Raw genomic sequence first — 24,832 nt, 5'->3', positions numbered from 1 at the left:
ACTTTGGAAGGTTCGAGTAGTATGTATATTTGCTCATATTTAGAATGCATATGCACCATCCCTAACATTCAATTTTTAAAACACTCAAAAAAAATGATACCTGAATATTTTCATCAGACCTTTATAATTTTAACCTTGAAAGTTGTAAAACCCCAAAACGGAATTTTGGTTTTGTGACCAATTTTAAGCATAGCTCTTCTTGTTCTTCAGATAATAATTAACATATAACAATGGAATATAAATCAGAACTTGAATAACATTACTATAATCCCACATCTTCTAACCTTTTTAAAAATAGCTCTAATTTCCAAAACTTTCATTTCATTCCAAGATATATATATATATATTTATAGACCACATTATATTGTGACCTCATATAGAAGTGGGAAAAAAAGTAGAAATCTCAAGTTCCAACATTTCATTTCCAATTTCTCCTTTATATTTTAATAGCAGTCATAATAATCCCAAATTTTAATAATTAAGTTCAACACTTTATTTCACATTTATAAAATATGTATTATATGCAAGGCATTTTGTTACATGAAATTTGGAAACAAAGAAGACTCAGTCCCAGCCATCATATACTGTATAATTTATGGATCAAAGGCATCCACAAAAAATTTTAATTTCTCATAGCTTTTGACAAAGTCAGTTTAAAAATTGACAATGTTATTAATCAATCTACTTGAAGTAGAATATTCACATTTTAAATGAAACTAAAGTAAAATAGATTTCCTCTTCATACATCTCTGTTTCAGGAAGCTAGGTTACCCATCATTTCCTGAATGTACCTTGAACTTTTCCTCCCTCAATACCTTTCCTTCCACTCTTCCCTGTGTTTGGAATATCTTCCTTGCCCTCTTTTTGCCATCTGAAATTCTAGCTATCTTTCAAGGCCCAAATGAAACGATACCACCTATATAAAGCTTTCACTGACTCTGTAGTCTTTGTCATTCTCTAATACATTTCAGATTCTTCTTTCTCTCACATTTATATCTTAGTAAACATTAAGTACCTACTATGTGCCAGGCAGTGTGCCAAGTGCCAGAGATATAAATATAAAACAGATAGTCCCTGCTCTCAAGCAGCTTACAATCTAATGGAGGAAGACAATGCACACCAAAGGAAATCAATAATTTGGAGGTTAGGGCAGCTACCTGGTGCTGAGGACTGGAGAAAAGTTAAGAGAACTCCCTAACAGGGCAGAAAAGTGAGAAATGAGATGTCTGTGCTAAGCCCTCTCCTTCAATGAAGGCTTTGAAATTCCTGGCTCTTCCTCCAGTCATGGGGGTCTTGGATAGTAGTTAGGTGGCCTACCAAGGTGATGGAATCTCACAGGACGATGAGATTTTCCCAATCATAATATTCCTGGGGCCTGGTGGAGAACTCCCAAAGCTGTGGTGAGAAATGAGATGTCTGTCCTGGCCTCCCTCCTTCAATGGAGTTTTTGGAGTTCACAGCTCTCCTCTCCAATCAGAGGGTAGCTTATCTTCTCTACAAGATTATCACGAGGATAAGAACTATTTATTCTATCATTTTTCTCAGTTCCTACTATTTCAATTTGTGGAAGAATTAAAACATTCATCAGCATATGTAATACTATAAATTAATATTTCTAGTTATGGAGAATTTTTCTACAAATCAAATGTCTAAAATAAGTGACTGGAAAAATTTAATTCTTTGCATGATTTCATTGTTAGGACCATCAACATATGGCAATTATAGTACGTTAAATAGGTTTGCATTATTTATGCTAGCAATACATTAAAGACAATTTTTGGAGGACATTATACATTTCATTCTCATTAATTATAGGAAAAATCAACAGAAACAAAGAATGAAGAAAAGGAAGATAGTGTATTAACTGAAAATGGTACTGACATGATCTGGGGGTGCTGATACCCCCATAATGTCAGGATACAGGGCTGTGTGGCCTGGAATGAATTCACATACTCAAACCATCTTCCAGTCAAATTCAAAAGTTTTATTGTAACACTGATACAGCCAGCATAGTTCTTAGGGAACCTGCAACCCAACAAGAGTGATGCTAAAGCTTATATAGAAAGAGAACAGTGACTGGTGTGCCAAGTATGCTAATTAGGTGGTATAGGGTGGGATTAAGGAGTCCTCAGTATTCAAAGGAATAAGCAAGAAGTCCAGTTGCCTTGGGCATAGGTGCACTTCTAGAATGTGTGGGAAAATTCAGGGAGTCAACAGAGATAACTCTGTTGATACCAGACATTGGAGGAGAAGAGAGAGGGTAGTTCTGTTTACACAAATGCTTGCCAGAGGCATGGTCCTTAGAGACCAGGCGCTAGGGACAAGACCCTTGAGTAATCACCTCTGTGCCTGCACTGATAGTTTTTACCTGAGTAATTACATGGTCAGGTCTGTATGTGGTTGCAACAAGGAAAGAATTTCTCAAAGGAACCCAATGAGACACTGGGTTGCTTCCAGAGACATAGTCTTTTTGTTTGGGATCCAGGTCCCATCACTCCATCCTTCCCCCCTCAAACAAATGGTACCCAAAATCTTTTGGAGCAAAGGGAGAAGGTCTTGGCTTCTGGAACTGCTTCCTGCTGACAAGGGGTGTAGAGCTGTCCCTGCCTCTTGGGGTCCTGGGGAGGGAGGTTGACTGAAGTGAGCATAAGCCAAGTCCAAGGGATGGGGAGTGGACATGGGCTGGTATCCACTGGTCGCCACCATCTGTAGGTAAATGGCCTGTAGTCTGGAAGACAAAAATCTGACAAGCAAGTTCAATATGCAGAGCCCAAATATAAGGAGCAACAAAATAATCAGAAGTAGTGTCAGAATGAGGGAAAACAAAGAAAGAAACCAAGAGTCTCATTAGAATTATTTACATCTGACATACAGGATTATCTGGTCTTGTTACTTTTTCAAAAGTTTCCACTCTGTTTCCAGTTCCTTTAGGAGGATCAGATGCTATTGGAGATTCAATCCTATAGGTGAAAATATAAGTAACAATATTCTTTTTTTTTTTTACATGACACAAGTGGGGTTAAGTGACTTGCCCATAGTTACACAGCTAGTGAGTGTTATGTGTCTGAGGCTGGATTTGACCTCAGATCCTCCTGAGACTCCAGGGCTAGTGCTCTATCCACTGCACCACCTAGCTGCCCCAGTAACTATATTCTTGCAGGTAGAAATTTTCCACCCTTGGGTTCAATAGTTATACAAATGAATTTGCTTATAAGAGGCTGACTTTACTCCAATTATGATAAAAGACCTGGAAGGATATTTGAGCTATAAGTTACCTCCCTCTAAGAAAATTGATTATACTGAAATTCTCTTTCCCAAACCAAAAATGCTTCTGATTTAATTTCAATAATTAATACAATAACAGCAAGATCCTTCAATTAGATGTACCAATACCAAATTGTTCTTACAACATTTTGAAACATTTAAGGACCTTACATCATAGAGACATATATATATATACACACACACATATATATATATACATATATATACATATATATGTATATGTATATGTATATATATGTATATGTATATAAATACACATACATATATATATACACATACATATATGTGTGTGTATATATATATATGTATGTATGTGTGTGTGTGTGTGTGTGTGTGTGTATGTAGTAACAGGCAGATGACTAGGCCAATTACTCATTTACTAAGTTGTTTAGGGTATAGAAAGGAATATAATTTTAGGCTGAATAGCTCAGATCTTAAATACACATTTTATTATCCCAGCTTTAGTCTATGGGATAATGATTCAACATTGTGTTTGTACCTTTGTTTCACAAACTTCTTTTCCCTTTGTCTAATTATTCCCATATCATTCACAAAGAATGTTCTGTTCCAGGAATTTAATCTTTCACATGACTATGCAGACAGAGAGATGACAAGCCTGAGTTCTAATTTACCCAGTTATGGAATGACTACACATTCAGATCAAAACAAGAAGATCTCAAATACTTGCATTGTACTCATATCTTTTACTCATATCACTTGCTCTGATTATCTAAATCTGCTATAAAATAAAAAAGTAGGGAAATGATTATACCAAATATGACAAGTTAAAACATCCTTGGCTCTATTTGAATCCAGATAAGAGTCACATTTTTCCAACCACACAGTATCAATTCCACCTCATAGCCAGACTCAGGAATAGCCAGGTGGGAAACATTTCTTTTCAAAGGGAACACCATGTGGAAACTGAGCCAGGAGGATCCCACCTTAGACTGAGGCTAAGGCTATCCTCTCAGCTTTTCCCAGATGCAAATCTCTACCTGTAGCAGTTCAGGATCACATTCCCTCTGAGTAGCTTGTGGCATTTCTCTCAGATCCTGATTTAGTGCAGACAACTATACTGAAATTCAAACTCAAAAAAAAATTACATTCCCAAGAACTTTTACCTCAAATAGTAAGTTTCACTAATCATAGCTTGGGGCTAGATACAATTAGTTTTACTCTGATGGAGTTGCAATAAGCAATAAAAATTTACCAGGACTCAAATCTTAAATTTCAATTTGTTCTGGTGTAAAAGCCAATCTTTAGAGCTCATTTAAATAAACTTGCAAATTCTCAGCAAGCCAAGTTCATTGGGAACTCCATAAATCAAACAAGCACTTCCCAGGGCTGATAAAATAACATATCTGGTTTTAAATAATTTTCCACTATGTTTTAGTTTCTTTCATTTCATACTCTTATAACATCCAAGTTATGAAAAGTTGCTTGACATAATTGATACAAATGTTTACCAATAAAACAATATTACATATTTGAAACTTGAAACAAACCCATTACTAATCCAATGACCAGTCTTGTTGAATGCATTTCCAAATCATCACATATAATAATTATTGATAAAAGGTTGGGTTTACCAAAAGCACAGACTGGCTGGCTTCTTACTTCATATTGCCTTGACCTATCCCTTTCTTTTCTCCTGTCTCTCTTCCTGCAGTTGCTGGGGAGGGTGGCAGGATATCCTAGAGGGGTAGGCTGTAGAGTGCCCAGAGGCCCAGGGTCGTTGTCAGTGGGGCTGACTTAGTTTAGTGGTGATAGAACCTCAAAAATAGCATGGTACAGGGCTGTATTGCCTGGAATGAATTCACACACTCAAACTTGCAAGTTGATTAGGATGATGTTAAAGATTATATGCAGAAAGGGTCAGTGAAAGAAATGCCAAGTATGCTAATTAGGGGATCTAGGGTGGGATTAAACAGTGGTCCAGGTGCCTTGGGTGCAAGTGCCAGTGGTTTGGATTCCTAGAATGCATGGGCAAATTCAGGGAGTCAACAGAGATAACACTGTTGATACCAGATATTGGGTGAGAAGAGACAAGATAGTTCTGATTACACAAAGACTTGCCAGAGGCATGGTCCTTGGACAAGCACCAGAGACAGAGTCCTTTGGCTAGCACCCCAGAGCCTGGACTGATAGCTTTCATCTGTGTCTTTTATCAGGTGTGTGTGTGTGTGTGTGTGGTGTGTGTGTGTGTGTGTGTGTGTGTGTGTGTGTGTGCCTTCAACAAGGAAAGAATTTCCCACAGGTGCCCAAGGAGACACTGGATTGCTTCCAGAGACCTGGTCTTTTACTTTGAGGTACAAGTCCTATCACCACATCAGGGCCCCCACTGTAGCTGCTGCCCCTCCCACATCCTTTCTTTTGGCCGGTGAGGGAAGGTGACTCAAATTCCCTATTATCTTCTCTTAGTCTGATCTGGGAAAAGAGGGGTTAGCAGGAAAACACGGAGCTGTTTGCAATCCCCACACTCTGATACCCTCTTGATTCAGGGGAAGGAAGTGGGGAATGCTATGTGTTCGGGATTGTGAGAAGGTGTTTCAAAAGGAGATGAACTCTGGAATTACCCTAAAATCTTGGGAGTTTTCTCCTGTAATCTTAAAATGGTCAATTTCCAAATTACTTAATGATCAATCTCAAAACCTATAAAATCTGCTAAGATGTTTTAGCTGTTCTAACTTTTCACTGTAGTCTCATCCTGATCAGAGCTGAGACCACAGGGAGAAGAACTGTAAGAATTTCTTTTGAACTTTTGCTCAAATAAATTTTACTTCTACATCAACCCCTTAAAAAGTTAGAGTGGGGCATTGATCCTGCCAGACAGGTGAGTTGGAGCCCTGGAAAAAGATCTTGTTCGGTGCCTAGTCCCTTCTCCCTGGTCCTGCAGAGCTCAAGGCTTCAGTTTTAAGGCATCTCTTTTAAAGATCTTGTAAGCCAAATTTGTTCTCTTTTTGTAGGAGACTGCCTAGTGTGAATCACATTACACAAAAACTTTCCTTTTTTTTTTTTCACTGGAGGCAGGAAATGGTTAAGTGCTAGTCAATCTGCCTCTCTTTGATCTGATGGGAAAAGGTTGCCCCCTTCTTTTTTTCTTGTCTGTCCCTCCACATTCAGAACCTGGGCAGAGTTCAGGAATGTGTGTGTATGGAGAGAGAGGAGAGAGAGAGAGAGAGGGAGAGAGAGAGTTAGTTTACCAACTTTTTCTTTCCAAGAAAGCTTATCACTCTTTTTGGTCTGGCTACAGCCCTTAGAAGTATCCCTTGCTGGCTATCTGCATTTCAAATCCTACAAGGTGTCAGATTACACACAGACACTCACACCACACAGAGACACAAACAGAACAGATAAATATACCAAGCAGATTGATACAGATAATGATGGGGAAAGTTCAAAATCTCAGAGAAACTTATCAGAAATCCCCTGAACAAATCAGACAATTTTTTTTTCTTGGTCCTCTAGATCATATTGAGGCAGGCACAAGGCATTCCTTCTTAAGGTCTTGGAAACACAGTTTTTTTTCCAGTACTGTAAAAGATAACCTAGGGACAAATCTCAGGAAAGTCCTGCTCCTCTTGAAGGAGAGATTAGGGTTGGGGTGAGAAGGATCCAGCAGGCACAGGAGTAGGCAATGCTGGGAAATTGAGTACTGCCCTGAAACCAAAAGAGAAGGCAAATCCCAGGGTGTATAAGAATTATAAATTAAATAATATAAATAAAATTATAAATTATATATATACCTTAGCAAATAATTATACAATGCACTACTAATTTTCTGTCCACAAATCATACACAGCATAATATGTATGTAATGATGGAGCCTGTTACATAGGATTTCTAATTAGCCAAGCCATGGTTCAAGTGTAGTCAGAGTACTAGATCATCATACTAGATGGTAGGAAATGTTACCTATATCTACATCAAATGCCATTTAGAGACAGCATTGAAGTTCTGCAGGATATCAGTTATGGCAGACAGAATGGAGAGAGTCTATCCCTTGAAGAAATCTTGACAGGTCATGGCACAAGTACAACCAACAACATATGGATTTACACACTGGGCCATAAACAGCCCACCACTGAGACCAAAGGACCCACAGGATGAGCTAACATTTTGGTTGGTTATTTGGCCAGAAAAAAAAAAGCAGCAGCACCCATTCATCAGGGTGGGTATGCAACATTTCTGTATTCTCAAGTCCAGTGATTCTGGAGCTGAATAAACAGTATGAATGCTAGTAATGCAGAGAATACACTTCACATTATGAATGGAGAAAAAGCAGAGAAGAAAAAGGGGGGGGGGTAGGAACCAATGCCAGTTACATAATAACCTGTCCTATTCCCCTTTGCAGAAATTTCCTTATCCTTTGAGGGTTGAACTAACTTCAACAAACAAAATACTTCTAGCTTCTGCTCTACATTAGATGTACCTTAAAAACAATGACAGCTTTGATGATCTATTCCAATGGAAGCCAGTAACAGTTTGATATAAACTAATATAGAAAATCAAAATATCTGTTGTTGGAAAGGACCTTAAAAATCATAGAGTCCAGCCTTGCAATCAATGTCAGAATTGTTTCTGTACCACAGTAAGCTTCTACTTGAAGGGAATTGTCTCACAAGAAGTCCATTCCATTGCTATAAAATTTGTTTTTCCTTATACAAGTCAAAACCAAGCTGCTCTAATCACTGATCTTTGCAACTTATTCTGCAGATACCCAATTCTTCACGATGGCCCTTCACATATTTGAAAATAGACATCAGGGCTTCCCTTAGTCTTCTCTATCTTAACCATTCTTAGTTCATCCATATCTCTTGTGTCTAAATTTATCAATGTCCCTCCTAATATATAGCATCTATAAGTAAATACGAAACATATGTAAACACAAACAAGTAAGCACAGGGTCCCTTCAGCCCAGAGCTGAATGGGACTATTATCTTCTGTGATTTAAACCCTATTTTTCTATTACTATAGCCTTAGGGTATGCTTAACTCTTTTAGCAACTTATGATCAACTAAAACTGACATATCTTTTCCCAATGAACTGCTGTAACCCCCTCCTTCCCATGATTAATAACAGCATCAACAGGGCAACTGAAATTCTGCACAGGCTTCCTGGCTAAGGCCAGTTCCACTCTCCATGTAGCAGGCTCCCTGTCCCACACACAAAAAAAGCGGGGGGGGGGGGGAGAAGGAGAATCAGAAGAAAGATGAATGGAGACTGCATTTGCATGGCACTGGTTTTCAGTCTGGGCTTTACAGATTATTAAGGGCTGGAAGAGACTTGGGAGGTCATCTAGTACAACGTCTTCATTTTACTGAAGAAGAAACTGAGGCTCAGAGAGGAAGGGCTTTGCCCATTTTCACAAAGGTAAACAACAGAGCAGGTTCCGGGATTTGAGATTCGAACCTGAGTCCTCTGAATTCAGCAGCAGCAAGCTTCTCATTTGGCCACACCTCGTCCCCATGTAGCCTTCCCTCTCTCCCCCTCTCCCCCTCCCTCCCTCCCAATACTTGCTGTTTCAGGGTGAGACTTGGATAAACGCATTTCTGATAAACGCATGCGCAGTTCAGTCCATCTCACTCTGTTGCCAAGGCTACAATGGTCTCTAGGGCAGAATCTTCTATAACTGTTGCGCGCTCTGGAGTCTCTTCACCTCCAGTCTCCGGCCATTGCAGTTTTCTGGAGTGGAGGCGAGGGCCGGAGAAGGCTGAGAGGCTAAGGGAGAACCCCTCGCGAGTTCTTCCGATCCGCTCTGAAGCCCGGTTGCAAAATGAAAAAGTTTTTCAGTTTCGGCAACAAGAGAGAGCCGTCTCCCTCTGCAGCCTCCTTCCCGGCGCGGAGGGACAGTGGGGAAGATCCACAAAGCTGCCTCGATTAGAGATGAGGCGAAGGTGCAGCTGCTGCTGCTGGGGAAGTCAGGTGTGAATGATCTGGATGAAGTGAACCTGATGGAGTCCTTGGACTCCAGCCCTAAAACCACATCTCTGGCAGTAACCCATGAATGGGACCCAGTGAACAAACTATCTTTCCCTATTTGAAGAAGACACTGACCTCTATAGAATTTCCCTTGCATGAACAGGACTATCTCTACTGACTCCCTCGGTTACCGTATACATTGCAGACGTCAAGCTATATGTCCTCTCCTGTGGCTATCTTGTGTAACAGGACACTGACTGTTAGCAGACAGCAGGGTCCTTCCTGACCCTTAGTTCCTTGGTGACAGTCGCAGATCTAAAAACACACCCTTCAGTAGCCCCTCCCCCTTCTCGCTGTGAATTCTGGGTAAAACGCAAATACACTTAAGTACAAAAATTCCATGTTCCTTTAAGAACTGACCACTCCCTAACCACTCCCTAACCCCGCCCCTGGACGACCTAATTAGCATGCTTCACGACTCGCCATCCAATGTCCAGGAGGCAAAGCTTGACATTGTCCCTAATTGGAGGCGCTGCCCTGTCCCAGGTGCTGAAGGGAATAGTTTTCCAAGGGTTAATGGAGACAAGGGAACTCACCTTAAGGCAAGGGCGGGGTGGGGGTAGGGGTGTGCCTTAGACTCCTCCAAGGCGCACGTCCCTTCTCTCTTTCTACACTCTCTACAAGTTCATTTTATTTAGATCTTTCAGGCCAGACTTCCTGTGCAGTAATAGCTGCTGCACCTTCTTTACATCCCCATTGGAGGCAGCTTTATGGATCTTCCTGGGTCAGGCGGATACATGTTATGCTATGTATAATTTATAGAGAGAAAATTAATAGAGCATTGTATAACTATTTGCTAATATACATATAATTCTTATTGGGGAGAGGGCCAATGTATATGTTACAAAAAACACTAGCTGATATCAATAGGGAAGAATAAATTAGTAAATTAAGTTTGTTAATACTTCAAATACAGAGGCAAATCATTAATTAAAACCTCATGACTTAATGACAAGTGTTTGGCTGAAAGCCAGTATGAAATTTGTAGAAGTTGAAAAATATTTTCACGAGGTTTTAATGAAGACTAGTTGAAAACTGGTTGAAAATGAACAAATAATTCCTATTACAATTATTATTATTGTTGATACTAATAGCTCCCATGTATCTAGTTATTTTGTGATTCATCCAGAACTTTACATACTTTATCTCCATTTTTACAACATTCCTGTGAAATAGGCAGCTGAAGTATGGTTATCTCCCTTCCATGGGTTGGGACACAGCTAATAAAATGACAGGGGCCAGATTTGAACCTAGTTTCTTGGATGTCAAATTGAATAAAGCCATGTATTATAAAATTTCTCATTGGTTTTCCTTTTTATAGAACACTTATGTGCAATATATCCCCTTTTCCCCATCTGTTTTTGAGACTATATTGATTCTGTCTATATAGGATTGACTCTATATATGTGAAATCTTCCCACTAATTCTCAAGCCAGAATTTAGCTGGGTTCCAATTAATGCAAATAATGAATCTTTTGAATTAGTCACATTATCTGGATTTGCACTACATGTCTGAATTGGGCTGGAAGCAACTGCCATATTTTATATAATTATAACTTCAAATAGTGTGAATACATAGGATAAATTCAGGGAATTCATTATTTATTCTAATCAAGACTTATCTGTATACCCACAGGTCTGGCTAAAGAACCAATGAGGAGGCTCAAATGCCTGCCCCCCAAAAAACAATAATAAAAAATGTTCCTTTTCCTTTATGGTTTTCAATCATAAGGATTCTTCAAAGCTCCATGGGAGACTGAATAAGGGAATGGTGGAAGCTGTATATCTTCCAGAGTCACTAGGTGACTGAGCAGCAACCTCAAGATGGATGAGCCCAGGTGACCTTGTAAATTTCAAAAGGTCATAAGGTCCTGGGAGGCTGTGGCTGTAGTGTCTACTGAAGTGGTCAGTTGTGGTGGCAGCATCAGCACCAAAAGTGGGCTGAAACAAAAGAGTTGGCATTTGAGAAAGAGGAACCACTAGAAAAGATCTGCTTTGGAGATCTGTTTGTATACCTGTGCATGTATGTAAATGTACACATACACACACACACACACACACATATACACACAGTGTTTGATTGAACCTGTTCATGAAAAATGCACAAAAAATGTGAAATACCTAATTAGAAGAATTGTCAAACTGAATTATGTGTAAAGACTTGCTCTTAGCCTTCTGACAGATAACCACAAGCTGCAAGTTGGCTATAAGGTGAATTTCCAAATCCTATTAATGTTATTCTTTTAATGAACACTGTAATTCCCTTATGCTCATCATTGCTTTCTATGTGGAAAGAAAACAATCTTTCCTATTATCTGATGCATGGGAAAGCATTTTTACTTTCTCTCCTTCTTGTGGAAAACCCTAGATAATAGCCAAAAGCAACATTACTGTAAATAGCAATTTATTCTGTGAAGCAGGTGGTGTAGGGAGAGTGAAGAGCCAATGAGGAACCAGCAAGGAGCTGTTCTAATAGCTTCCAATTCCATAGCTTCCTTTGACTATTTGAAAGTCAGGCTTCTCCCAGAATTGAACCCTGGGAAAAGGGTGTTGGCAGGTAAAGGACAAAAATTTGTGCATGTTGAGACTCTTTGTGTCTTCAACCAAGGGTGACCTAGCTAGTCACTGTACTTGATTAGGGGATTTTGGCATAATTTTGGGACCCTTTGCATTTGCTGGGCAACTAGGGGGCACAGTGGATTGAGTGTAGGACTAGGAGTCAGGAAGACTTTAGTTTAAGTACAGCCTCAGATACTTATTAGCTGTATGACACTGGACAAGTCATTTAACTTTTCTTTGCCTGTTTTCTCATCTGCAAAATGAGGATAATAATAGCACCCACCTCCCAGGGTTGTTGTCAGGATCAGGAGATTATGCCAGAGTGATTATAATTACATGAAGAGGAATGAGCTAGGGCCAAGGGGATCATTTTCATGGGGAGGAAAGGAGAGAGAAACTGAGAGAGAGAGGAAGAAACAGGCACAGAAAAAGAAACAGTGACAGAGAGACTGAAAATCAGAAAGAAAATTCCACTCAGTGTTAAATTATCTTGTGTCTCATGAAGGTGAAATGTATTGGGCTAATTAGCTGCACTGCAAAAACTGAATATTAGGTTACATCTGATAGTTATACATTACTCGATTCTAGTCTAATCATTCTATGATTTTTTATTACTTAGCATTTTCTTTTCTGTCTGGGAATAAAGCTGCCTGTTCCATATCTAATTTTTTTTTTGTAATTGTGGTTCTTACTTACCCACCCACCCTCAAAATGTTTTCCCTGGTCCAGCGGCCCTCCCTCTCCTCATGCCAGCCTCCTTCTATAGCATCTGCAGCAGCAAGCTGTCTTGTCCTTTCCTGGAGAGCTAGATGTGAGGGTCCAGATGCTTGACAAATAAAGGACTAGTTGAGTGGGTGCTTGTTGAAGAAACGGAAAGGTTCATGTCTAAACTAAAAACAAGAAAAGGCCTCTAAAATACCCTTAATTTTAGGGCCCAGGAAAGAAACCATTCAAGGTTTCAATCATTCATTCTTGTCATTGGAAGGATGCAGGGGTAGAGAAAGCAAATTACTATAATATTTGTGGGCCCCATTTATTGGTAAAATCTGTGGGCTTTAATTGGACCCCTTAGAGGAGGAAAGTTGTTTCAAGGTTGCACAGTGCCAAAAGTTGCAAAAAGTAATAAAACATTATAGGGTATTCAGAATTCAAGTTGTCTTGGGGTTGGGGGAGGGATGAGATGGGGAGAAATGTTGTAAAAATGTAGATGAAGCATGTAAAGTGCTGGATGAGCTACAAAATACTAGGTACATGGGAGCTATTAGTATCACCAATAATAATTGTAATAAGAATTATTTGTCCATTTTCATCTAGTCTGTTTTCATCTATTTTCATTAAAAACTCATGAAAATATTTTTCACCTTCCACAAATTTCATTCTAGGTTTCAGCCAAACACAGCAAGTCATGAGGTTTTAATTAATGACTTGCCTCTATATTTGAAGCATTAACAAATTTAATTTACTAATTTATTCTTCCCTATAGATATCAGCTAGGATTTTTTGTAACATATACATTGGCCCTCTCCCCAATAAGAACTATACATATGTTAGAAAATAATTATACAGTGCACTACTAATTTTCAGTCCACAAATCATACACAGTATAATATGTATATAATAATGGAGTCTGTTACTTGCTAAATAGGACTTCTAACTAGCCAAACCATAGCCCAAATGCAGTCAGAGTACTAGATCATGGTGCTAGATGGTAAAAAATGTTATTGAACATTGTATGCCATTTAGAGACAGCTTTGAAGTTCTGCAGGATATCAGGTATGGCATATAGAATGGAGAGAGTCTATCCCTTGAAGAAATCTTGACAGGTCATGGCACAAATACATTCAACAACATATGGCTCATTTGACTTATGCCACAAACAGACTACCACTGAGACCAAGAGACCAAAGGATGAACTTACATTTAGGTTGTCTGGACAGGAAAAAAAGGAGGAGCAGCAGCAGCAGCAGGTTATCAGGGTGGGTATTAATTATTTCTGTATTGTTAAGTCCAGTGGTCTTGGAGCTGAATGAACAGTATGAATGCTAGCAGTGGAGAGAATACATTTCACATCATGAATGGGAAGCAGCATAGGAGAAAAGGCGGGGGAAAGCCAAGACCAGTTGGATAATAGTCAGTTCTATTCCCCTTCACAGAAATTTCCTTATGCTTTGAGGGTTGAACTAACTTCAATAAACAAAATACTTCTAGCTTCTGCTCTATATTATATGTACCTTAAAAACAAAGCCAACTATGATGATCTATTCTAATGGAAGCCAGCAACAATTTGATATAAACTAATATAGAGAATCAAAATATCCATGTTGGAAGAGACCTCAAAAATCATGGAGTTCAGCTTTGCAATCAGTTTAACCATTCTTTCTGCCTCCATGGCCAGACATGATCAGACAGCTTCTACTGAAGGGAACTGTCTCACAAGCAGACCATTACATTGCTATAAATTTTCCTTTTTGTGATACAAGTCAAAAACAGGCTCCTTTCATCACTAGTCTTAGCAAACCAAGTCTACACAATGGCCCTTCACATATTTGAAAATAAACATCATGTCTTCCCTTAGTCTTCTCTGTTTTAAACATTCTTAGTTCATCTGTACCTCTTGTCTCTTAATTCAGCTGGGCCATCTCCAGTCATCCTGATCTATTTCTGGCCACTGGACCCAGATAGCTCTTCAGAAGAAAGTGTGGCTGGTGACTATGCACAGCTCACCGTCACTCAAATCTAATTAAATTACAAGTCGTGTCATCATCTTCCTGATGTCAGGGTCGTCTTCCAGAACAAAGGACAAATCACAACCACAACTCTGAATTTATCAATGTCTCTCCTAATATGTAGCATCCATAAGTAAACAAAATACTCTGAACAGGTTTCCTTGAGCCCAGTGTTGAATGAGACTATTATCTTCTGTGATTTAAACCCTATTATTCTATTACTATAGCCTTAGGGTAGGTTTAACTCTTTATAGCAACTTATGATCAATTAAAACGGACAAATCTTTTCCCAACAAACTGCTGTAACCCCTCCTTCCCACCATTAATAACAGCGTCAGTAGGGCAACTGAAATTGTGCTGAGGCTGGGCTTGAACCCAGGGATTCCTGGCTAAGGCCAGGTCCACCCCCCCCCCCCCGTGCCAGGCTCCCTGTCCCATACAAACCATTCCCTCCTCTCCTGAAGGCAACAAAGGGGAAGGACGAATCAGAAGAAAGAGGAACCTAGATGTATTTGTCCCAGGGGATCCAGCAGATCCCATCGCACTCGCTTTCAGTCTGGGCTTCACATAGCCATTAAGGGCTAGAAGAGAGTTGGGAGGTCGTCTAGTACAACGTCTTCATTTTGCAAAAGAAGAAACTAAGGCTCGGAGAGGAAGGGCTTTGCCCATCTTCAAAAAGGGAAACAACAGAGCGGGTCCCAGATTCGAACCGAGCGTCTGAATCCAGATCTAGCACGCTTCCCATTAAGCCACACCTCATCCCCACCTCTGCTACTTTGCTGTGCATCCTCTTTCAGCGCGAGAGTGGAAAGAAGCTCTAGCACCGGAAGCGGCCTGGAGCTCAGCCCCCTTCGCGGGGGGACCCTTCTCAGGGATAGTTAACGGACCCCGCGCATGTGCACTCACCCGTGCGGAACTTTACCGTTGGGCCCCTGCACGGGACCTGATCAACGCATGCGCAGTTCAGTCCATCTCGCCCCGTTGCCAAGGCTACAACCGTCTCCAGGGTTGAATCTTCTGTAACTGTTGGGCGCTCTGGAGTCTCTGAACCTCCATTCTCCGGCCCCTACACTTTTCTGGAGCGGAGGCGAGGGCTCGGAGAAGGCTGAGAGGCCAAGGGAGAACCCCTCGCGAGTTCTCCCGAGCCTCTCTGAAGCCGACCATCAGGATGAAGAAGTTTTTCAGCTTTGGCAGCAAGAGAGAGCTGTCTCCCTCTCGAGCCTCCTTCGTCCCGCGGAGGGACAGCGGGGTCCGAGTTTTCGGCCCTAATTCAGGATACCTCCTCAGGGCCAAGGACCTGGGGAAGATCCACAAAGCTGCCTCCGTCGGGGACGTGGCGAAGGTGCAGTACCTGCTGTTGCTGGGGAAGGCAGGCGTGAACGATCGGGATAAAGTGAACCGGTAAGAGGGGCGGGGAGGGGGGAGAGAAGGGAAGGGCCCCCCGCCCCCCCAGCAGCCTGAGACCCCCTACTCCCCCACCCCTCCCTCCTCCTGGGTCCGTGTTTTCACTAACCCTGGGAGAAGCTGTTCCCCTCAGCACCTGGGACAGGACCCCGGCGGGGTCAGGGCCAGGCTTTGCCTCCTGGACATTGCACAGCAAGTCCCGAAAGCTGGGGTCACCTCACCCTCCTGCCTGTCCACTTTTAATGAACGGGAAACTCCTTCATTGTACTTTGAGCCAGGGTCCAACCAACTTATTCTTTCTCGATGGCGACGTGGGAGCAAATACTACTCTCTTCTAGTGAAATGTTGTTTTGAGTCGTTTCAGTTGTGTCCGACTCTCCGTGAAGGCATTTGGGGGGTTTTCTTAGCAAAGATAATGGAACGGCTTGCCGTTTCCTTCTCCAGCTCCTTTTACAGACGAGGAAACTGAGGCAAAGAGGGTTAAGTGACTTGTCCGGGGTCACATGGGTATGTGAGGCCATATGCGAACTGAGGAAGATGCGTTTTCCTGACTCCAAGGCCTAGCACTCTTATCCATCGTGCGTCCTATTTGCCCCATGTGCTGAAATATGGCCTCGATATGTGGAGAGTAAAAGCGTTAAGGCAGAAAATGTATTTCTGCTTTTATTAAGCATCTACTCTATGTGTCAGACACCAGGGTAACCACAACAGATACAAAGAAATAGGGAGCAGGGATTGTCCCTGCATTCTAGGAGGTCAGTCTAATGGGTATGGTAATCAACAAGAGAGACTGAAAAGGAGAGGATTAGAGACTTAGGAAGAGAACCAGGAAAAAGTAGTGTTACAAAACCTAGAGAGAAGGGGATTCTAGCTTGAAAGGCTTCAGAGAGGTCAAGAAGGATGAGAATTGAGACAAGACCATTGGATTTGGCACTTAAGAGAGCATTAGTGTCTTTGGAGAGTTTGGAATCCTCACTGCAGAGTATTAAAAGAAAATGACAGGAGAGAAAGTGGAGACACCTGTTGTCAACCGCAGTCTCATAACATTTAGCCACAAAAGGCAAGAGAGATGTTAGATAATAATAGGGACAGATTGATCAAGTAAAGCCTTTTTTGGGAATGGGGGAGAAGACATGAGCATGTTTGTAGGCAGGCAGGGGAGTAGCCAGTAGGCAGGGAAAGACTGAAGATAAGTGAGAATAAGAATGATAGAGGAAGCACAGATTGGAGGAGATAAGATATAATGGCCTCATTTGTACATGTAGGGGCATTTTCATTGGCAAGTTAAAAGGGCCACAAATGTCTTCATATGAGATGGGTGAAGGAAGAGATAGGGGCACAAGGCATTTGGATGATGTGAAATGAGGAGGGAGTAATAGGGAGGTCTCAGGTAATGGCCTCAGTTTTTTTCAGTAAAATATGAGGCAAATTTTTTACCTGAGAAGGTGCATAGTGAACCAAGGGAGATTTGAGGAGAGATGAAAAAGTTTGGAAGAACTGCTGTGCTAAGTGTAAGGAGATTGGTTTTTCATGTATAGTTCATAGAATCAGCTACATTACTCTGTCAGCATACCTAATATTGCTATCAAATTAAATGTGTACGTTAGAGTTTCTCATGGGATATGGACTGGATATGTGTAGGGAACTTTCTTTACCCCTGTAGGTCAGTATCTTCTCTGCAACTTAGAATCTTAGAAAATTGCTTAGATCAATGAGAGGTTAAGGGACTTACCCTAGGTCACACAACCAGTGTGTGTCAGAGGTAGGATTTGAACACCTAGTAGGTCTTGCAAGCTTCAAGACTAGCTTTCTATCCACCAGACCGTGCTGCTTCTCTGGAATTTATTCAGCAATATATACAATAGTATCTTTAAACATGAGTCACAGAAATTATGCATAGGGAAATTAAGTTCCAAATGTATTTTTAAAGGACGGGTATGTTTTATTTTGTCTGTTAAATATTGAAAATCTGTGGAATCCTTGCTGGAAATTTGATGGATCAAAGTACATTATTCACTTGTCTGAACAGAATTTTGTATAGTTTATTAATTGGTGAAAATAAACAATTATGTGTGTTCTTAGAAACAATGAAATGCTGTCCTGCTGTAAACTTGCCCCATATTTTTTATGTCATTTCAAATATCAGCCCTTCATTATTTTTCAAAACTTAAAATGATAGGCTATATTTTGAGTTTTTCTTAATATTTTACTTGTCCTAAAAGTCAAGAAATACAGGCATAGCATGTTCCTTGTACACATAGGTCCATGTACACATAGAGAGTGAAAGTAGGAATGTGTAAGTGAAAACAGCCCCATAGGTTAGGGCAGCTGAGAGATTGGCTCAATGAAGTGGCCAAAGCCAAAAGCTTTCATAGTTGACTGACTAGATCTTCTACTCATGGAAATGCTATGATTTGCATACTAATAGATTTTGCCTTTCACATACACACACACAAACACACACACACACACACACACACACACACAGAGGTAGATAGATAGTCCTCAGCCTAATTTGCATAGCAAAAATGCAAGACCTAGCATGTAACCAAATTTTATTGGAGACTAATAATCTTGTTGATATGACTATTAAAATCATTTAAATAGAGTAATGATAATGGAAATGAGTGTAGGCAACCATTTGTTTAAAATACAAATGTTACCTAAAACTAAAAGAAAACAATCCTAGAACCAGTCACTGTACAGTTAAACCTTTTTGAGGTTGAGATACTTTTGAATGTGTTCAGTAGTGACCAAAGAAGAGAACCCTTGCCAGTTCATCCTGAATGGTATGGCAACTAGATACTTATCCATTAGTTTTAAGATTGACTATTTAATATAGAAAGAGACACTCCCAGAATGATGAACATTGTATTTGCAAACATCAGCTATGTGTGAACTCAGATTGAAAACTGTCACAGACTCTTGTCCTTTCCCTTCTATCTTTATCATTATGTTCTCCCCTAAAATGCACAGAAACCAAGTTGTCCTACCCGCCAAGTTCCACTCAGCCAGCATGATGGCTGACCCAACATCTTTCTCTTTCACCTTCTTTTCCACTGTTATGAGCATTTGATGCTGCTTTGCTTTCTTCCTTTCTGATTACTTTCACTACTCATAACTCTGTTTCTTGCTTAAGCAATTTCTCAAATGTATACAAACACATTTTTTAATTCTTTCCCCTCTCTCTGCCAATTCCTTCCCAGAATATCTCTCTCTACCCTCAGTATTTTACCCTGTTTCATTTTTATTTTTTTGTCACTGTTCTGAGTAAAAAATCCTACCTTAACCATAGCTGATAAGCATGGGATATACCTAAATTAAGAAAAAGAAAATTAGTGGAAACTGAACAAATCTCAATTTTTTTAAAAGTTTCCTACACTATCTCCATAATCAAAGGCTTCATTTCATCTCCACCCTTTGCTTATTAAACTTTTTTCTTTAAGCATTAGCATCCAATATTATTAAGAGATGCAAAAATATTATTCAGTGTTGTTTTTCTGTTTTATTTAATTACTAATTTAAGATAATATTGTCTTGTCAAAAATAATTATCAGCTGTGGATAGAGTGCTTTGCCTGGAAGGTCAGGAAGACCTGAATTCAAATTCAGCCTTAGACACTTTCTGGTTCGGTGGACCTGAGCAAGTTTCTCTCTTTCTTTTATTTTTTCAGCTTAAGAAGAGATTTATGAGAACATCTGTCATCATATTGGGCAGACTCTTGAGTCTGAACATTAGTGAGCTATTGGCTAGTTTATAAGAATCTGAGCAGTAGCTAGATTTTAAGAATCTGAGCACCTTAATGGAGACAAGATGGACCTTATTTATATGCAGAAAGAATGTGGGAGAGATGTAAGAGTGGCCAATTAGTCTGCAAACACTGTGAAGTAATAGAATGCCAGGGACCTGGATCATGTGGCCAAGGGAGAATGGAGCCCAGCTAGGATTGAGGGTGAGAAATGGTTGGGGGCCATAGGGAGGTAAGATAATGGAGGGCTATGCTAGGTTAAGGGTAACAAAGAATTGGGAGATTGGGCATAGCCACAATGAAAGGTCAGTTGATGGAATTATAGCCTCAGGCAAACACCAGAGATTTGGCCATGTGGGAAAGTCCTGGGTTTTTCCTTTCTGGGGTCCAGGTCCCAACCCCATCATTCCACCCTCAAACAAATGGACCCAAATTCTTTTGGAGTAAGTGGTGAAGGTCTTGGCTTCTGAAACTACTTCCTACTGGCAAGGGGCATAGAGCTGTACCTACATCAAGGGGGTCCCAAAGAGGAAATTGATTGGAACCGAGCACAAGCTGCATCCAGGGAACGATGGGGGGACATTGGCTGGTACCCATGTTTGCTACCAACTGTCGGTGAATGGCCTGCAGTCTGAAAGACACAAATCTGACAGAAAAGACTGCAGGGCCAGATATGACAGGATAAAAACATCCTTAGCTCTGTTTGGATTCAGATAATTTAGTTTTCCAACTATGCAGTATCAAATCCATCTCATAGCCAGATTCCGGAATAGCCAGGTGGGTAACATTCCCTTTCAAAGGATCATAATGGGGAAAACTGAGCCAGGAGGATCCCATCTTAGACTGAGGCTAAAATTGTCCTCTCAGCTTTTCCAAATGCTGACTTCCCACCGGTATCACATTCTCTGTGTAGCTTGTGGCATTTCTCTCAGATGGTGGATTATTGATTATCAATGGATTATGATCCCTCACATGACTCAAAATAATATCCTATGAGCTTTTACCTCAAACAGCAAGTTTCACTAGTCACAATTTTGGAAAAAGTTTTCCAGGCTTTACATCTCAAATTTAAATTTGTCCTGGTGTAAAAAGCCAATGTTAGAGATTTCTATATACTTGCAAATTCTCAGCAAGACAAAACCCAAACAAGCTTTGTGGCAAGTTTACACATTAAAACAATAACCAACAATAGCCAAACCATGAAATAAACAACCAAATTATGGAAATTATGAAAAGTTGCTTGACATAACTGATAGAAAAATTTGAAACAAACCCATTACCAGTCAGATGACTTCAGTTTTGTTAAATGCATTTCCAAATTACTTTATACAGAGAATCAACATCTCATCATTAACAGTTAATTTTTTTTTTTTAGGCAATTGAGGGTAAGTTGCCCAGGGTCACACAGCTAGTAAGTGTCAAGTGTTTGGTCTGAGGCCAAATTTGAACTCAGGTCCTCCTGACTTCAGGGCCGGTGCTCTATCCACTGCACCACCTAGCTGCTCCTAAAACTACAACTTTAAAAGAGTGTGCTTACCCAAGTTCAGAGGCCAGCTTCTTTACCTTGAGCAGGATGTGATGAACCTGGGTGATGCTGTAAAGGTTACCCTAGAGACCAAGGCCATTGTCAGTGGGGCCCATGCTGTAGCTGCTGCCCCTCTCCCCTCCTTCCTTTTCCCAGGTTGGGGAGGGCCAAATCGAAGGTGAGGAGGAAAGGGTGAAACTCTCTTCTATGAGAGGGATTGACAAATACCCTCTTGACTCAAGGGAAGGGAGTGACCATGTTGTAGAGAATTTTGAAACACTCCTTAGTGATTGATCACAAAACCTCTAGAATCTGCAAAGGTGTTTTTAGCTGTTCTTACTTTTCCCTGTAACCTCCAGGAAGATTCAGGGATGTAGAGGGAAGGGAGCAAGTAAGCCTCAGGGAACCAAAAAGCAACTGCAGTTTTCCCAATTCCTTAGGGCCAAGAGAATTGACAGAATTGGGCCTATGCTTCCCAAGAGGGCATCCATTCTTGTCCTCTATGCTGCAGAAGGTGTAACCGGGTGCATGGCCTGAAACCAAACCAGTGGACAGAGAATCTGAGAGTGTCAGGCCAAGTGCAAGACAACTTCATAACTACCTGCCCGATATTCACCTCCAAGCCTTGGTGCTTGGAGAGCAACCCCAAATGCAGAGAAAGAAAGGGAGAAAGAGAGGTTTACAGACCTTCCAGTCTTGGCTGGAGCAGAATTTGGGGTTAGGCAGTTTCCCCATACAGGTCACCAAAATGTTGAGGTTTAGGGGTGCTGGAACCCCAAAATCACAACATGTGGGTTCTACCCAAAAGAATTCAACCCAAGCCTTCTTTCAGCCAAAGACAAGGTTTATTAGAACATCTGTCATATTGTGCAGACTCTTAATTAGTCTGAACATTAGTGAGCTCATTGGCTAGATTATAAGAATCTGAATAGTGGCTAGATTTTAAGAATCTGAGCCCTGAGCAAGTTTCTTAACCACCGTTTGTCTCAGTTTCCTCAACCATGAAATGAGGCTAATAATAGCACTTACTTCCCAGGGTTATTATAAGGATCAAATGAGATAATATTTGTAAAGTGCTTACACAGTATCTGGGACACAGTAGATACTTGTTAGATCCTAGTTTCCTTCCTTCTTAGGTTACATCCAAGCACATCACCATGGCAGCTGGGAGGATGGGGATGGAAGAAATCTCTCCCCCTCCACCTACCTTAGGCACTCTGGAAGAAGGCATGAGGGAAAAGGCAAAAGGGGAGTCCTGAAGAATAAGAAAAAGTGAAAAATGTATATATATATGAATATTTAGATTCACATTCATTGCTTCAGGAATACATGATTTTGTTGGTATGGATATTCCCTCCACAAATACATATCATAACCTCTTTACAACTTGGTAGATGGTTAGCCAGGACAGCTAGGTGGTTCAATGGATTGAATGCCAGGCCTGGAGTCAGTAAGACTTATCTTTGCGAATTCAAATCTGGCCTCAGACTCTTACTAGCTTTGTGACCCTGGGCACGTCACTTAATCCTGTTTGTCTCAGTTTCCTTATCAATAAAATGGGCTGGAGAAGGAAATGGCAAAGCACTCTAGTATCTCTACCAAAAAAAACCCATATAGGGTCACAAAGAGTCAAACATGACAGAAGAAAAGAACAAAGATAGTCTTTGAGATTTGCTGTTGATAAACTATTCCTCCTCCTTTGACCAATCTGATGATATCTTTAGGAGCTTAGTTAGGTTGGTCTGTGGACAGCAAAAGTACCAGGCTCTTTCTTCAAATCTTGCCAACATGGTAGAACTACCAAAGCTTGCACCCAGCTGGGATAGCCTCTACCAGCACAGATCCACTTCAACTGTCCAATGCTACATTGCAGTAAAATTTAGGTGGAGAATGCACACTCATGTGCACATGTGCTTATACAAATACACAATATGCAAATATGCAAATGTTTTTTCTGAGGCAGCTGCTTTACTAAATGTTTTATAATTATGGATATTAGTGGAAAGAAGTTGTTATTAGGTCTAACAGCCAAGCAGGGTGATGCACACCTGTAATGCCAGCTACCAGTGAGCCTGAGGCTGGCACATCTCTTGAACTCATGAGTTCTGCGCTGGTGGGCTATGCCAGTCGAGTTCTAGTCTGCACTAAGTCTGGCATCAGTATGGTGATTTCCAAAATACAAGGGGTCATCAAGTCGCCAAGGGAGAGTGAACCAGCCCAGATCAGAAACTGAGCAGAGTTTCCATGTCAATCTGTGGTGAAATCTTAATCAAACTGCTGTAATTTTCCCCCTGACAATTTTGTCCATTATATCCAGCAATAAGAGCTAAAGTATATTTTATATTTCCTCGGATGACAATAGTGGCCACTTATATTTATTTTGGCACTGATTTAGAGTTCAGGCACAAGAATAATAATTCATTTTATGTTAGAAATTATACTAACTAATAATTGTACAATTTTGATTGTTGTGGTACATTATCAAGCAATCACATAGATCTCTCATTTCCACAGGACGCCTCTACACCTGGCCTGTGCTAATGGATATCCAGATGTTGTTTCTCTGTTAGTAGAGAGAAAATGCAAACTAAACCTGCGAGACAATGACAGCCAAACACCTTTAATTAAGGTATGTATTAGTTAACCATGCTGGTCAATGTAATGTGTTTCGACTCTTTGATTAAGTATATACGCTTTACTAACTTATTTAAATGTCACTAATGATGTTTCAGCATACTAAATTTTATCTTAGAGTATTTATTGTCTCTTTCTCTATATTATATTGACAGGCAGTAGAGTGTCAGCAGGAGGAGTGTGCAACTATCCTGCTTGAACATGGTGCAGATCCTAATCTTGTGGATGCCAGCAACAACGCTGCACTTCACTACGCTGCCTCTGGACAGAACACAGCCATAGCAGCAAAGCTGCTGAGACATAAAGCAGATATGGAAGCAAAAAACAAGGTAGAAGGCCATTTCTTGTATATTAAAGTATTTTATGAGATACAATGTGTAATCAGGTAGTGTCCAAATCACATATTTTATAATTCATATGTTCATGGAAGCATTTCTTTAATGAAAATAACTCAAAATAATTCTGTAGTCAAAGTTCATTGACCTTTGGCATCTTCTAATGGGGGGGGCAGATCCAAGGAATAAGAGAGGAGATTTCACTCACATTGAACTTCCTAATGCGGAACTTTCCTTTACTGAATTAGACCACGGCCTGCTCTACAATTTTTAATCTTAGACTAGGGATTGTTAATACAGGATACATTAACTTTTAAAATAACAATAATAACTTGATAGTTATTTCAATGTAATTGGTATCTTTTACATTCTCTATATTTCAGGCATTTAAAAACTTTTTCTGGAAAGGGGTCTATGACACAAAATAAGATAAGAGACCCTGTCTTAGGGAATGTCATGTTGTACCAAAATGTTAAGTGACTTCCCAGGGTCACCCTCCCAGCATATGTGGGTCAGCGGCAGGCTTTGAATCTAAGTCTTACTGACTTTGAGGCTAGCTCTCTCTCCATTCCATGGCAGTTGTCTCGCTACAATTTTCTTTGTATGATATGTTAGTCTGCTTCCCAGAATG

The 24,832-nt window shown here is 40.4% G+C and overlaps 1 protein-coding gene and 1 long non-coding RNA gene across 2 annotated transcripts in view; one reads left to right on the top strand and one right to left on the bottom strand.

The window, feature by feature from the left end:
* Positions 1-478: 478 nt before the first annotated feature.
* On the bottom strand, positions 479-15,476 carry LOC110200658 (uncharacterized). The gene is made up of 3 exons (XR_013486437.1): positions 15,000-15,476; positions 13,748-13,871; positions 479-2,743 (listed from the first exon to the last, which is right to left on the bottom strand). It is a non-coding gene; the product is annotated as an uncharacterized LOC110200658 (long non-coding RNA).
* A 38-nt stretch (positions 15,477-15,514) lies between these two features.
* The window catches only part of LOC110200653 (ankyrin repeat domain-containing protein 26-like), a 78,139-nt gene continuing 68,821 nt past the window's right edge, over positions 15,515-24,832 (top strand). Inside the window, 3 exon segments of the mRNA XM_078149945.1 lie at positions 15,515-15,956; positions 23,747-23,861; positions 24,022-24,195. Coding sequence (XP_078006071.1) covers positions 15,724-15,956; positions 23,747-23,861; positions 24,022-24,195 — 522 coding nt within the window. The 5' untranslated portion in view covers positions 15,515-15,723.

This window comes from Phascolarctos cinereus, unplaced genomic scaffold (assembly GCF_003287225.1).
Source record: "Phascolarctos cinereus isolate Bilbo 61053 unplaced genomic scaffold, phaCin_HiC Scaffold_1;HRSCAF=81, whole genome shotgun sequence".
Classification (NCBI taxonomy): domain Eukaryota; kingdom Metazoa; phylum Chordata; class Mammalia; order Diprotodontia; family Phascolarctidae; genus Phascolarctos; species Phascolarctos cinereus.
Note: the sequence above shows the minus strand (reverse complement) of the source record. Positions and strands in the feature narration are given on the sequence as shown.